This window comes from Natator depressus, chromosome 8 (assembly GCF_965152275.1).
Source record: "Natator depressus isolate rNatDep1 chromosome 8, rNatDep2.hap1, whole genome shotgun sequence".
In the NCBI taxonomy this organism is placed as follows: domain Eukaryota; kingdom Metazoa; phylum Chordata; order Testudines; family Cheloniidae; genus Natator; species Natator depressus.
In genome coordinates this window covers 6,603,933-6,616,701 of record NC_134241.1, presented here as the reverse complement: position 1 = coordinate 6,616,701, position 12,769 = coordinate 6,603,933, and the positions used below count along the sequence as shown (strand labels likewise).

The 12,769-nt window shown below is 58.4% G+C and overlaps 1 protein-coding gene across 1 annotated transcript in view; it reads left to right on the top strand.

The window, feature by feature from the left end:
• The window catches only part of SYNPO (synaptopodin), a 59,998-nt gene extending 49,275 nt beyond the window's left edge, over positions 1 to 10,723 (top strand). The window contains exon 4 of the mRNA XM_074960291.1: positions 4,566 to 10,723. Coding sequence (XP_074816392.1) covers positions 4,566 to 5,588 — 1,023 coding nt within the window. The 3' untranslated portion in view covers positions 5,589 to 10,723. The remainder of the gene's footprint in view (positions 1 to 4,565) is intronic.
• The last annotated feature ends 2,046 nt before the right edge of the window (positions 10,724 to 12,769 follow it).

Below are 12,769 nucleotides of genomic sequence, written 5' to 3'. Positions count from 1 at the left end.
TGGCCGCAGGGCCTGGCCCCTTGGCCCAGCCTTTGGGGAGGGGTTTACTGCCGTGCAGTGACAGGATAGCTACGGTACAGTGCATGGCAGCTCCCTGGCTAGATTGTGCCAGGGAGACACAAGCTGGGGGAGGCACAGGGGGCCACAGGATGTGGGTAACCTCCACTGTCATCACTGGAGCTGCTCTGAGCCAGCAGACGGAGAGGTTGCTCCCAGTCTGATTTCCAGGCTCACTAGCCAGAACCGTGACCCAAGGAAGCCCAGACACGCTTGCCAGCTAGACGAGGCCTTTAGCTGCTGCAGCACCTGGACAAACCTCATTTCCTCGTTAGATCATGGGTTTGGGCAGTGTCAGATTGGTGGGCTCTTCCCGGGGAAGGGATGGGCCAGTGACTCACAGCACATCCTGGAACAAATGCATCTGAAGGAGCGTGCCAGAGAAAGGAACCGGGCAGAGAGGAAGCTGTCACCAGTTCGGTGCCTTCCCTGCACTTTTGAGCATGTGTTTTGGAAACTTAGCCTGCGATCCCAGCTGCTGAATTAACCCAGGGCAGGACGCTAGTAAAGATTTTGTAGCTCACTTGGTCTCTCCACTTTTTCCATGTTAACAAGGTTACTTTCGACTGTGCTTCTAATTCCTCTGCGTCCATTTTCTTTACTGGCTCTGAATACATGCACAGACCTCTAGTCTGTTTCTGCTCTTTCCTCTTGGATCTCAGCACACTGAGTAGCAAAACTAACAGGCCTGTCTTCTAGCTTCAGGGTATTATTTATGATTTGTTTGGTGGGAGTGTCTAGAAACTCCAGCCCTGAGCCAGGACCTTATTGTGCCTGGTGCTGTACAGATAATGAATCAAAAGATTGTCCCTGCCCCAAGGAGCTTCTCTGTTCCAACGCCCTCCTCCTCCATCACCACCCCCCTGGAGGCAGCAGGTGTGGTGGGGAGGGGCCTCTTGTGCTCTGCCATCCTTGGGTCTTGGCTTTGGTGGTGCTCTACGTATGGAGAAGCACATTAGGTCATTTAAGGGAGTAATTTAGGGCAACCCTGTTGTCATGGGCCCAGAGAGATGTGACAGGTAATCAACCATCCCGTCGTGCATTTTGGGCAAAAGTTGGCCTGGTGATGCCCTCGCCCGACCACACGCCTAGTGACTAAGTACATTCGGCTTCCCCGTGCCGTTTCGCTCTGTACACATAGAGCCAGATCCTCCGCTGGTGTCAATCAGCAAAGCTCCCCGAAGTCAACCGAGTTGTGTCAATTTACTCCAGCCGCAGAGTTGTCCCGTTGGGTGTAAAACATTGGGAGCGCCTTTGGAATCAGAGGTGCTGTGTAAACGCGGGTTAGGATGTGAAGTCAGGGGGTGGCACAGGGCAGGGTCTCTGTCTCCAAAAAACCACCCCAGCACGCCTACGCTATACACCACTCCGGTACTTGGTTGATTTGCTGTTGTGATGTTTCCCTGACTCAGTTTGAAATTTAATCTTCCTGACTATTTGAGTGCTCCTGAAGAGGAAAGCGAAGTCAGGGAGGAGTGACAGGACCCAAGGTGAATCTGTGCCACCCTGCTTCTGGCTGGAACGCTACCTAAAAGTCGCCAGTTCCTGCCGCAATTCTGTAGGCATGCGTGAGCTAGCTTGGAGTGAGCTAGCTTGCTCACAATAGCTGTGAAGCTGCAGCAGCATGGGCTAGCTGTCTGAGTGCCAGCCGACCTGGGATCCTGAGTATGTACTCGGGTGGCCAGCCCATGCTGCCACCCATGGTAATGCATCTTCCCGGCTATTTTAGCAAGCGAGCTTGACGAAAGCTGACTTGGGTCTGTCTACATTTGCTGAAATCTCACCTCCTTATGCCCACACACAGACAGGCACATGTGTGCACACGCAGGGGCATGCACAGACACACATCCACACCCACGACTATATCGACATTAGTCACTGGTAGGGCTAGAGTTGCCCCTTGGAGTGGCCCAAGGACACTGCCCACCGTCAGCTGCAGGGGAGATTGCTCAGCACAATTCCAAGTCTCAACTGAACATGCCCACTGCAAATCCAGGCCTGGATGCCCCTGCAGAGGCAGGCCGTGCCCCAGCATGCTCCTTTGGAGTTCCCCTTGGCTGGCAAGGCCAGACCAGGGCGGGGGAATTGGGTTTTGGAGGAGGGAGGATTTTTATTGTGTGACTCGATGAAACTTTTCAGTCTGTCCTCATTCTCTTTCACACCAGCCCAGCGTGGCAGCCCCGGCTGCACCTGCAGGGGGTGCCCATGTGCCATGAGCTGCTTCTCCCTGCTAGATAGCTGGAGAGTCTAGTCAGAAAGCAGCTGACAAATGCTGTCTGGGTTGTGGCTGAGCTGGGTCCCATTGGGCCTGGTAGGCATTTCAGCCCCATGCCCTGGTGCCCTCTGCAGCTCCTGGGCTGGGAGACAGGACCTCCAGAAAGCTGGAGTATTGCCTTTAAAGGGAATTGAACCACTCTCCACAGGAGTGTCCAACCCGGAGGCGTTTCAGGGTCAGAGGCAGAGCTTGGGCTGGAGGCTGCGTATCCTTGGCACAGCCAAGGTTATGTGTTGCCAAGGCTCAGGAACAAGTGGTAGCAGCAGAAGGTGGCAGGAAGGGCCTCAGGTAGTTGGCGGGACCAGCAGTGAGATAGACCCAAGCGTTCCCGCATGGCCCAGCCCAACATTAAACCATCCCTAGGTGTTTGAGCCCAGCGCCCTGGGGCCGAGTCTCTGCTGTAATGATGCAGCAGGCCTACAGATGGCGTGCTGCAAGTGCTGGGGGTGCTGGAACAGAATTGGAGCACGTCCCGTGCCAAGGGCACAGGGATTAGGAGGCATGAGCATGAGCTGGGCTGAGAGCGAGCCGGGGCGCGTGGATCCAGCACTGCAGAAGGAACGGGAAGGGGGGCACAGAGGGGACCTAAACCAAGGACCATTGACGTCAATGGAAGGGCTCCACTGGGCTTTTGATGAGGCCGAGGGCCCCAGAGCTGAGCTCTGTCCCAATGCCCACAAGCTCACTGGGAGCAGGAGCAGGGTCAACCCATGGGAAAGTCCTGGCCCTGGCTTCTTGTCTCCTCCTGCTTGACTGGACCAAGGAAGCATTGTCCCAGCTGCACTTGGTGCTCCAGGCCCCAGCCCTGCCTCACTGTCGCTTTTCTTGGGCACCTATGCCCAGCTCGGACCTGTCCTGCTAGGCTCCTGTCTCTGGCTTTCCCTCCCTTTGGTCAGCCTGTGGGACAGGGCTCTCACCCGCTTGTCAACGAGGCCTCCGTGCTTCTGAGCAGCATGGGGGGAGGAGTGAGCAGAACAAGAACAACCTAATGATGGGCCGTCCTGTTTGCCCCCCGCCCCCTGGTCCTCTGCATCCCCCCTCCGTTAGCTTGGCTGGATGCCATCTCTCCAGCCATTGGAGCAGGGCAGCATTTGCTCCGTTCCCTGCTGCCAAGAGGGGGCTACCCCCGTGGCCAGTCCTCCCCACGCACCGAGGACGCTGAGAGCACGATTGGGCGTCATGCCTCTGGGGACAGCCTGGCACGTGCCAAGCCAGCGCTCCTCCTGAGAACGGGACCAGGAGGGAGAGCTACGCAGGGCCCCAGGAGACAGCAGCAAGCAGCACGACGGTGGTTAATGGGCACCCGGCTATAAAGGGGCAAGGGACGCGATACGTACTGAACACGACCCAAGGGAGGCCCTGGTGCTGCAGCCCTCGCTCAGGCTGGGAGCACCGACTCGGGGGCGTAGTCCCAAGGCGGTCAGAGCAAGCGCTACCCAGCGTGAGTAAGGGGCACAGCGTCAGAGCCCAAGTCCCTGCCGGGCAGATGAGGGCATCAGAAGAAAGCAGGATGTTCTTGGCTAAAAATGCCTGGATGTGTGGTTTGCTTCTCCCGATCTCCGGGATGGAATAAATGGGCCCAAGGTGCTAACAAAACCCAGTCACCGCCCAGCTGCCGCCTCCCCCCGGCACAGCCCTCCTCCAACGCTGAGCACATGGCGTGCTCCAAGGAGGCGGCGTTGAAGCCGGGGCTGGGGAAGAGCCACGGCAGAGCTGGTCTCGTCTCTGCTAGCAGGGGTCAGGTGGGTGAGGTTAGCATTATCGGCACACAGCCTGCCTGGCTGGGAGGTGCTGATTGGCCAGGTGTGTGGCCTCACTCTGGGAAGTCCCGCCTTTTGAAGGCAGGGCTTCCTGGCATGCCATCACATTTAGCAACCTGCCCCTGCCATTGGCTGAGAGGGATGGGCGGGGTGGGGCAGGGTTAAGGGGGAAGGAGACGGAGGAAGGGTTTGCCCTTCTGTGCTATCTGAGGAGCTCGAAGCTCTTGCCAGCTATTAACAGCTCGCCCCCAGAGCTGCCAGTGCGGTGGGTGTTATTATCCACTCTACCAGCGGCAAAGCTGAGGCCCCGGGAGGTCACAAGCCTTGGCTGTGGTCACGCAGCGAGTCAGTGGTGGGGCCAGGAGCCCCGACTCCCAGTCCAAAGCTCTGGTCTCCAGGGTCCCTCACTGGCTCTTTGCCCTGGCCTCCCTTGTCAGCCTGACACTCAGCCGTGCTCTGTGTTCCCCCTACAGGAAAGAAGAGTGTCCCTGCCTGCCTCCCTGACCTGGACCCCACGGCTGGTGCCCCACCCGAGCCCCTTCAAGGGGTGGGCGAGCCCGACGCCGGAGCCTGAGGAAAGGCCTGCGGAGGCCCTGCGAGCAGCCAGTGTGAGGAGCCCCCCTCCTCCCATGTCGCCATCGTGGAGCGAGAGGTCCCTCTCCCCACTGCGGCAGGAGGCAGAGCCCAAGGCCAGCCGGCAGATGCAGGCCCGGCTCGCCAGGAACATCATCAATGCTGCCAGGAGGAAGAGCTCCTCCCCCAAAGCCCTGGGGACTGACGGCGTCAGGCCATTCACGCCGCCCGCCGGCACTGGAGCACCACCTGCCAGCGCATCCCCATGCAGCAGCCCAAGAGCCCTGGACAACCACTCCCCGAGTCCACGGTCTCCGAGAGCAACCAGGGTGGATGGGCACAGACATACCAACACTGGGACCCCACAATTCAACACCTCATCCTGCATCAGCCCAAGGACCCTGGGCAGCCACTCCCCGACCTACATCAGCCCACTGCAGTCGCCGCGCACAGCCAGGGCGGATTGGCACAGGTCCTTCACATTACCCGCAAACACCGGGGCACCAGTGCTCAATGCAGCAGCTGGCAGCAGCCCTGGCATCACAGGCAGCCACTCTCCAACCTACAGGAACCCAGTGCCATCTCCAAAAGCCACCTGGACAGAAGGCCACAGGATTCTCGTGCCACCCGCCAGCGCTGGGGTGCTACCAGCCAACGCGTCTTCTTGTACCAGTCCCAGGAGCCTGGGTTCCTACTCGCCGACTTTCATTCGCCCAGTGCAGTCGCCCCCTGCGGGAGCGAGGTCCCCCATGAAGCTTTACACCTCCAGGTCCCCCACGGACTCGGATGTGTCCATCGACTCAGAAGACTCTGGGGTCAAGTCTCCTGGGATCCGCAGCTTTAATATCTGCCCCCGGGGCTGGAACGGGAGCATGCGGCTGAAACAGGGCCGCCTGCCCTCGGAAGCGCCCTGCACCTCCTAGGCCAGGAGGAGAAAAGTGAAGTGAGCAAGAATGTGTCTGGAGCCCGTTGAATTGATGCATGGACTCACCAGCACCCAGTCCTGCGGGCCAAGCCATGCAGCGGGGGGGAGGATGCTGGGGGCTGTGGGGACAGATGATAACAAGTCCCTCTCTCTCCCCACCTCTGCGGCACCTCTCCCCAAACCTGCTGCGGGATTAGAACGGGGCAGGAGCTTAGTCAACAGGCAGCGCACCAGAGACCAGGGACCTTGCAGATGGCAGTCTGGCCTGCGACAGCCAGCCGCGGGATGGTGCCCGCTAACTTTGCCGGATCCAGACTCCCCCCGCTCCTGCCCCAAGCCAACGCCACTGCTGATCCCATAACTCCATCCCTGCATGTGTTCTGCTTTCCCAGACTGTGCTCTCCCGGCTGGACTGGAGCCAGCAATGACATCTAGGGAGCCTGGCGCTGCTTTTGTTCTTCCCGGGACGAGGAGGACACAGACGGCGGACAGGCAGCCCCGAGACTGTCCTTCCGGCCGCGTAATCCCCAGCAGAGAGACAGCGAGTGGCCAGAGGGGACTTGGGAGGCCGCCAGCCATGGGCTTTCCAGCTTGCTGCCTCTGAATCCCATTGTTTCCTTTGTGTGCTCTGCAGAGGCCATGGATCAGGCCTGCTTCCAGCTGCCTGAGGGGAAGAGCAGGGCTGCCAGAGCCCAGGAGAGACTGGAACTGCCTCAGGGGAGTGAACAGCAAAATCCTGGCTCCCACCCCGCGGCCACAGGGCTCCGCCGGCAGGGCGGCTCCCTGCGCTCGAGGGAGGCATGGCGAGTCTAGGAGCTCATGTCCCGGAGGGGAGCCACAGTTCCCCTGGCAGGGGGGCAGGTTGTGCCTTAGGTTGATCCACAGCGCCCAGGCAGGGCGTGATGGAGTCAGCATTCCCCGCCCCGCCGCGGGACTGTGACCAAAGCCTACGCCCCACACCAACATCCCATGACTGTGCTCCATGCACCTCTGCCAAGCTGGCTGTAGCTAAAGCCGGCTCCTGGAGAACAGATGCCGGGGAGGCCTGTCCAAGGGGCTTTGGTGGAGCCACCGGAGATTTAGAGCCATGCAGCATGTGCAGCCGCCCTCTCCGGCTGTTGTGGCCTCCTGGACCCTGCCTGGGGGTCTGAGCCCTGAACAACCCCGAGACCCAAGCAGCGGAAGCAGGGGGTGAGGTTGGAGGTGGGCTCCCTCTTAGCAAGTGGCCTGCGGCAGAATGGATGGAGCCAATGGGTCCCGGGCCTTGTCTCGGCCCTGGAAGGACTCCCCCTGCCCTGCAGCGCTCCGGCTGGCTGTGAGGAGGCGCTGAAAGGAGCCCACTGGAGCGGTGCTGAGGGACTTGGGGAGGAGGCCCCTGGGAAGGTACAAGGCCCTGTCCGGGTCGGCTCTAGGTGAAGGCACAGACAGGCACACGTGCCGTCCTGTCACTGGGCCAGGCCTGCCACTGCCACCCACCTGGCCATGGGGCTCTGGAGTCGTCGGCAGCACGTCTGGCCCAGGGGCTGTTTGCGGGGAGTCACCGGGTGAATCATCAGCCTCGTTAGCTGATAGACAGTCTCTGAGAGAGGCTGCTGCAAACTAGAGGGGAGACGGGGGGCATCTGAATTTGGCCTAGGCTATAGACTGCTCTGCTGACCCTGCTGCACAATGGTATTTCACTGCTGCAGGTTCCCAGAGCAGCCAGAGCTTCTCCACTGAGCCCTGGCAGCGTCATGGTCCCCGGCCACGCACAGAGTGTTGGGGAAAGAAAACCAACGTCCTAGCCCATTTGCTTTTTCCCTGGCCAGCCCAGCCCCTCCTGCCCGTCCCGGGCTGGTCCCCCCACTCTCTCTTTTGTATGCTTGGCAGCGTGGCATGCAGCCTATGATCTGGCAGGGGGCACAGAGCAGTGTCAGGTGTTACCCTCTCTGCCCCTGATAAGCTGGCCATCCTGTCTTTTTATTACCCTAGCCTTTCAAGGCAGGAGTGTGCCCGGCTTTAATGCCAGGTGAGCCCAGGGAGGGCAGCCCGTCCCCGTCTGCACTCAGTGGGACACAGCGCTCTCGCGTTCTCCCCATTCCCAGCCCCTGGGCTTTCTAGCCCCTGGTGCTGATCACAGGTCCTGCGGGGTGAGGTTGTGGGGAGCCGCTGGGGCTGCACAGTTGCCTGGCTCATGCTCCTGGCGCACTGATGTTGCTGAACTCCTGCACGCCAAGGGGTGAGGCGCCGCCAGGTGCCGCACCACCACACGAGGGCCAACTCAAGGACGGTTGGGGCACCCGGAGATGGGGTGCAGGCAGGAGAGGGCCGCGCTCAGGCACGTCCCAGACAGGTGGATTTGCATCCTTTCACTCCAGCCAGAGCAAAAACTCTGCAACTCTCACCAGGCCCCTGTTCTGCAGGGAGCAAGTGGAGGAAAGGTTTGCCTCTGCGAACCCAGGTGTCCGAGCTGTGCCCAGCTCGCCCGGGGAGTTACCGTATCCGTGCACAGATCTCCGCCCTCCCGCCCTGCCCCGCAGCCGCTTGGCCTCCCAGAGCCCCCCCCGGTGCATTTCTGCTGCTCTGGTTTCATGAAAGGAATGTCGTGGGAGCGGGGGGATCACATGCTCAGGGCCAGCTTCCGCTGGGCGCATGGAAACAAATGAAGCCAAGAGAGAGCGACAGCCAGGGAGTGCCTGGCACCCGCCAGGGAGCGCCTAGCACCCCCCAGGGAACAGCCCCGGGCTCGGCCCGCGTTTTCCCAGGAGGAGGCGACAGTCCACAAACTGGAGCCCTCTAGGGGTTAGTTGGTGCAACTGCAGAAGCTCTTTGAACCAGTCGGAATTTTTAATGTGAAATTTTTCTCAAGAAAAAATGTCCCCCCCTCCCTCCCCCAGGGCAATCTCTGTGGCACGGGTTTGTTTCTTTGGAAACGTCCCATTTAATGTTTCAGAAAAGACCCTGAAAATGAGGCTTTTTTTTTACTTTTTCATCCCTATATAAGCCAAAACAAGGTTTCACAAAAGTTGATGTTCATGGCAACTCCTGTCCATTTCTCCCCAGCTCCCCTCCGCCCTCTAGCGCCCCCATAGGGCTGCAGGAATGTGGGTGCACACGTCAAAGGGGCGGCTCGCAGGAAGTGGGACGAGGGGGCAGCCAGAGCTCTGCTCTAGCCCAGATGCCCTGCTCCGAGGAGTGCAAGGAAGTGGGGCAGGTTGCGGAGAGGGGCCAGTGGCCTGGGAGGGAGAGAGCACCGTCTCAGATACACATGGCTTTGGTCATTAGCTAAAGTGCCCAAGACATTACCAGCCAGCTCATCCCTGTGGGGCTGGGTGTCTCCAAGGATTGGTAACGACATGAAGAGTTTTTTTGCTTCCAGATTACTGCTGTGAGGGGACACCCAGGCCAGGAGAGACCAAAAGTCTTTCTCACTGGGGAGCAGTTTACTGGCTCATATAAAAAGAATTTGGGGTCCCAGTGCAACGTCTCATGGACAGCAGTTCACGCCACAGGGCTACTACTGGTGCCATTTGGTGACTGTCCCCTGAAGGTCCTGGTTAGAGACACAATGTGTGGGGGAAGCTAATGTCGCTGCTGACCCATGCTGAAACCTGGGGCTACAGAGAGCATTTCAGTCTGCAGAGGTGAGAGGCAAGAATCTGACACCAGCAGCAAAGCAAGGAGCGCAAAACCAACCCCCAGCCTGGCTATAAATCACATGCACTATTACCAGGTTTGCTAGGACGAGTTAGAAAGAGCCTCTGGGTGATGTCTGCACACCCTGTGGCTGATGGCTCCTTAGCGCCAATGAAGTGGACGGGTCCCGCTCCAATCACACAGAGACGATCACACGGCCAAGGCAAGCACAGCTCGCACATGACACGCCCCACAGCCCATTTGGCTCGTGCTGTCCCAAGCCAAGGCAAGCACAGCTCGCCGTGGCTGGGAGTGAGGGGGCCTGGGCTGGGTCGTTGCTACAGGGAGGATGTGTGCGGCGAGAGGGAGGACAGGTAGCTGTTCAGAGCATGTGTCGGCAAGTGCTGAGAAGGGGTGATGCTCCGTCGGGCTGAGCGGCGCACTGGGGCATGGAGCGGTGTGGCTTGGAAAGCTCTTCAGAAAGAGCCCCGGGACAATGAGGAGAGGGCTAGTGGGAGAAGTGGCATCACAGAGGTTATTGTAAGTGAAGGGAGGTGTGAAATGGGGGTTGTTTTAGCCTGGCCGCTTGGGACAGCACGAGCCAAATGGGCCATGGGGCGTGTCATGGCAAGAGCTGGTTAAATGCTAGTTGCTGTAGGTTAGATAAATACTAACTGATTATTGATGAGCGCTGGGCAGTGCGGAATGACGTTGCTGGGCACCCCCCTCTCCGACACGCCAGGCCCCCCAGTACACGTGCAGCCCGGCATTAGTGCAGGGACACAACTAGCTCACTAACCAGAGATGAAATGTCCTCCAGGGTTGGAGCACTGTAGGCTCTTGCATGTTCTCCGCTGGGGAGCAGATCCCAGCCCTGCAGCTAAGGGCTTATCCAAAGACATCCAGTAACTTCAATGGGCTTTAGAGCGGGGCCCCTAGTAACTAGCTTTTTCCATCTCTGACTGCCGTGCTCCTCCCTGGGATGCTCATCCAGACCCACTCTGCACCTTGGGCTTCCCTTTCACCTTGCCAGCCCCAGTGCCCTGTGGGCGAGGGCCCTTTAAACTGGGTTATTCAGAGGGGGCTGGGCAGGGAGCAGTCCCACCAGAGGGGGGGGCAGGGTAGGGGGCTGGAATGGCTCCATTCAGAGCGTGCCACTTCTCCAGCAGGGGAAGGGTCCCATGGATTGTGGATCCCTTGGGAGGAACCAGTGGACTGTCCCAAAGCCTCATCACCACGGTGCTGCGTGCCCCCACTGAGCAGGCGTCCGAGTGCCGCAGGGGCTGGCCTGCCTGGGTCCATTACTCACCACGCAGCAAAGAGAACCCGCTCAAGCAGGGCACACCAGCCCCGTGTGACCAGCGGCTCTGGCCTGCTGGGCCATCGCGTGCCCAGGTGCACGTGTTCCGCATAGAGCCCGCAGCAGGCGCTCCTGGCCATTGCTTCGCCAGCTGCTCTTTGACGCGCATTTTGCCACATCACTGTATACCACGCTTGAAAATAAAGCCGGCATTATCCCACCCAGTCTGGCCTGCCTGTGTCCTTTCCAACCCAAACCACCCAGCCAGGCGTGACCCCCCCCCCCCCCGCCCAGCCCCCTCAGTGTCCTAGGCATGCTGGGCGTCCAAGCTGGCCCAATTGCAGCATCTGCCTACTTGGGGTAAAATTAAAGGTAGCTAAGAACGTCCTTGGGCTTCGTGCATTTCGCTTATGGCAGGGGCAGTTTGGGGTTCTCTAGCGCTCCCAAATGGCTCACACCGGGGGGGTTCGTAGGCTTCTGGCCTTTCCAACACTAGACCTGCAGTGATAAGGAACGGCCACCAGGTGGCAGCAAAGCTGAATGAGCATCCCCCATTGTGTGTGTCCCCCTGGCTTCCCCCTCCCAATTCAGCTGGGTTTTGTCTGCCGCTCCCTGCTTGAATGGTCAGTGTCAGAGCTCCTCATAGGCGGGATGGGCAGCTACAGGAATCTCATCTACACTAGGGAAATAACGCCCCCCCCCCCCCCGTCACTAGCTGCTGGGGTGAGTGCCACCGGGGAGCCCTAGAGTACATAGGCCACCAGGTCAATTGAGCCAGTGGTGGATTTGAACCCATATCAACAGCTGGAGAAAAGTTTTGCCCAATGTCCCTAGTGGTGGAAGGCTGTAGCCGAGCTGGCTGGAATGCACAGATCCTCCAGCCGGGCTGGGTAGGGCCCATCGGGGCTCAGCCGTGACGCAGCTCAGAGCTGGCTGGCGTGAGACTCTCAACCCGTAATGGCAGCATGTATGTTTGCAGTGTGGGGGGGGTCTTTCCTGCGCTCTCCTCCTACAAACTGGACTGCGAAGGCTCCTCAAGAGGGGCTTGTGAGCTGAAGAAACAACCCTCCCCCCCTTGGCATTATTACACAGATGTGAGTCTAAATAAGAGCCCAAAGCGGCCAGTGGGATGCTTCAGGTAGCTCCAGCCCTGCACCTTGCTGTGCGATGCTATCCCACAGCCCGGATGTGCGTGGGAGCCACTCTTCCTGACCCCAGCTGGTGAACAGCTTAGGCCTGACTTGTGAAGTTTGTAATTTGATTCTCGTTGCTGACCCTGCAGATACTATTCTTACTCCTCTAAATCGCTAACACGCTTGTGAACGGTACTGTTTAATCACCATAATATCCTGTAGCAATGAGTTCTGCAGATTTTATTTTGCCCTTCATTTGAATTTTAGAGTAGAATCATAGAATCATAGACTATCAGGGTTGGACGGGACCTCAGGAGGTCATCTAGTCCAACCCCCTGCTCAAAGCAGGACCAACACCAACTAAATCATCCCAGCCAGGGCTTCGTCAAGCCAGGCCTTAAAAACCTCTAAGGAAGAAGATTCCACCACCTCCCTAGGTAACGCATTCCAGTGCTTCACCACCCTCCTAGTGAAAAAGTTTTTCCTAATATCCAACCTAAACGTCTTCCACTGCAACTTGAGACCATTACTCCTCGTTCTGTTATCTGCTACCACTGAGAACAGTCTAGATGCATCCTCTTTGGAATCCCCTTTCAGGTAGTTGAAGGCTGCTATCAAATCCCCCCTCACTCTTCTCTTCTGCAGACTAAACAATCCCAATTCCCTCAGCCTCTCCTCATAAATCATGTGCTCCAGCTCCCTAATCATTTTTGTTGCCCTCCGCTGGACTCTTTCCAATTTTTCCACATCCTTCTTGTAGTGTGGGGCCCAAAAATGGACACAGTAAATGCCTTGGGGCAGGGGGCCTTTTCTGGCTCTGTGTTTTGCGAAGTACTCTGTACACGTATGTACTCCAAAAATAATGATAATAAATAAGAAGCGCATAACAGTATTTCCCTGTATGTATCATGAATGGGTTGCCTTTGATTTTAATCAAATACCCCTTTGCCCTGGCATTATTGGAGAAAGCTTCTAACTTCCCTTCTCGAGTGCCTGCATTAGTTTGTATCCCCTGCTAGGGCACTTAGCACTTCCCTGGCATGGTCTGTCTTTGAAGTGCTGCACAATAGCTAACCCCCCCGGCCCCCGTGTACCTCTGCCCCCCAACGTGCAGGTAGAAATGCCTGCATA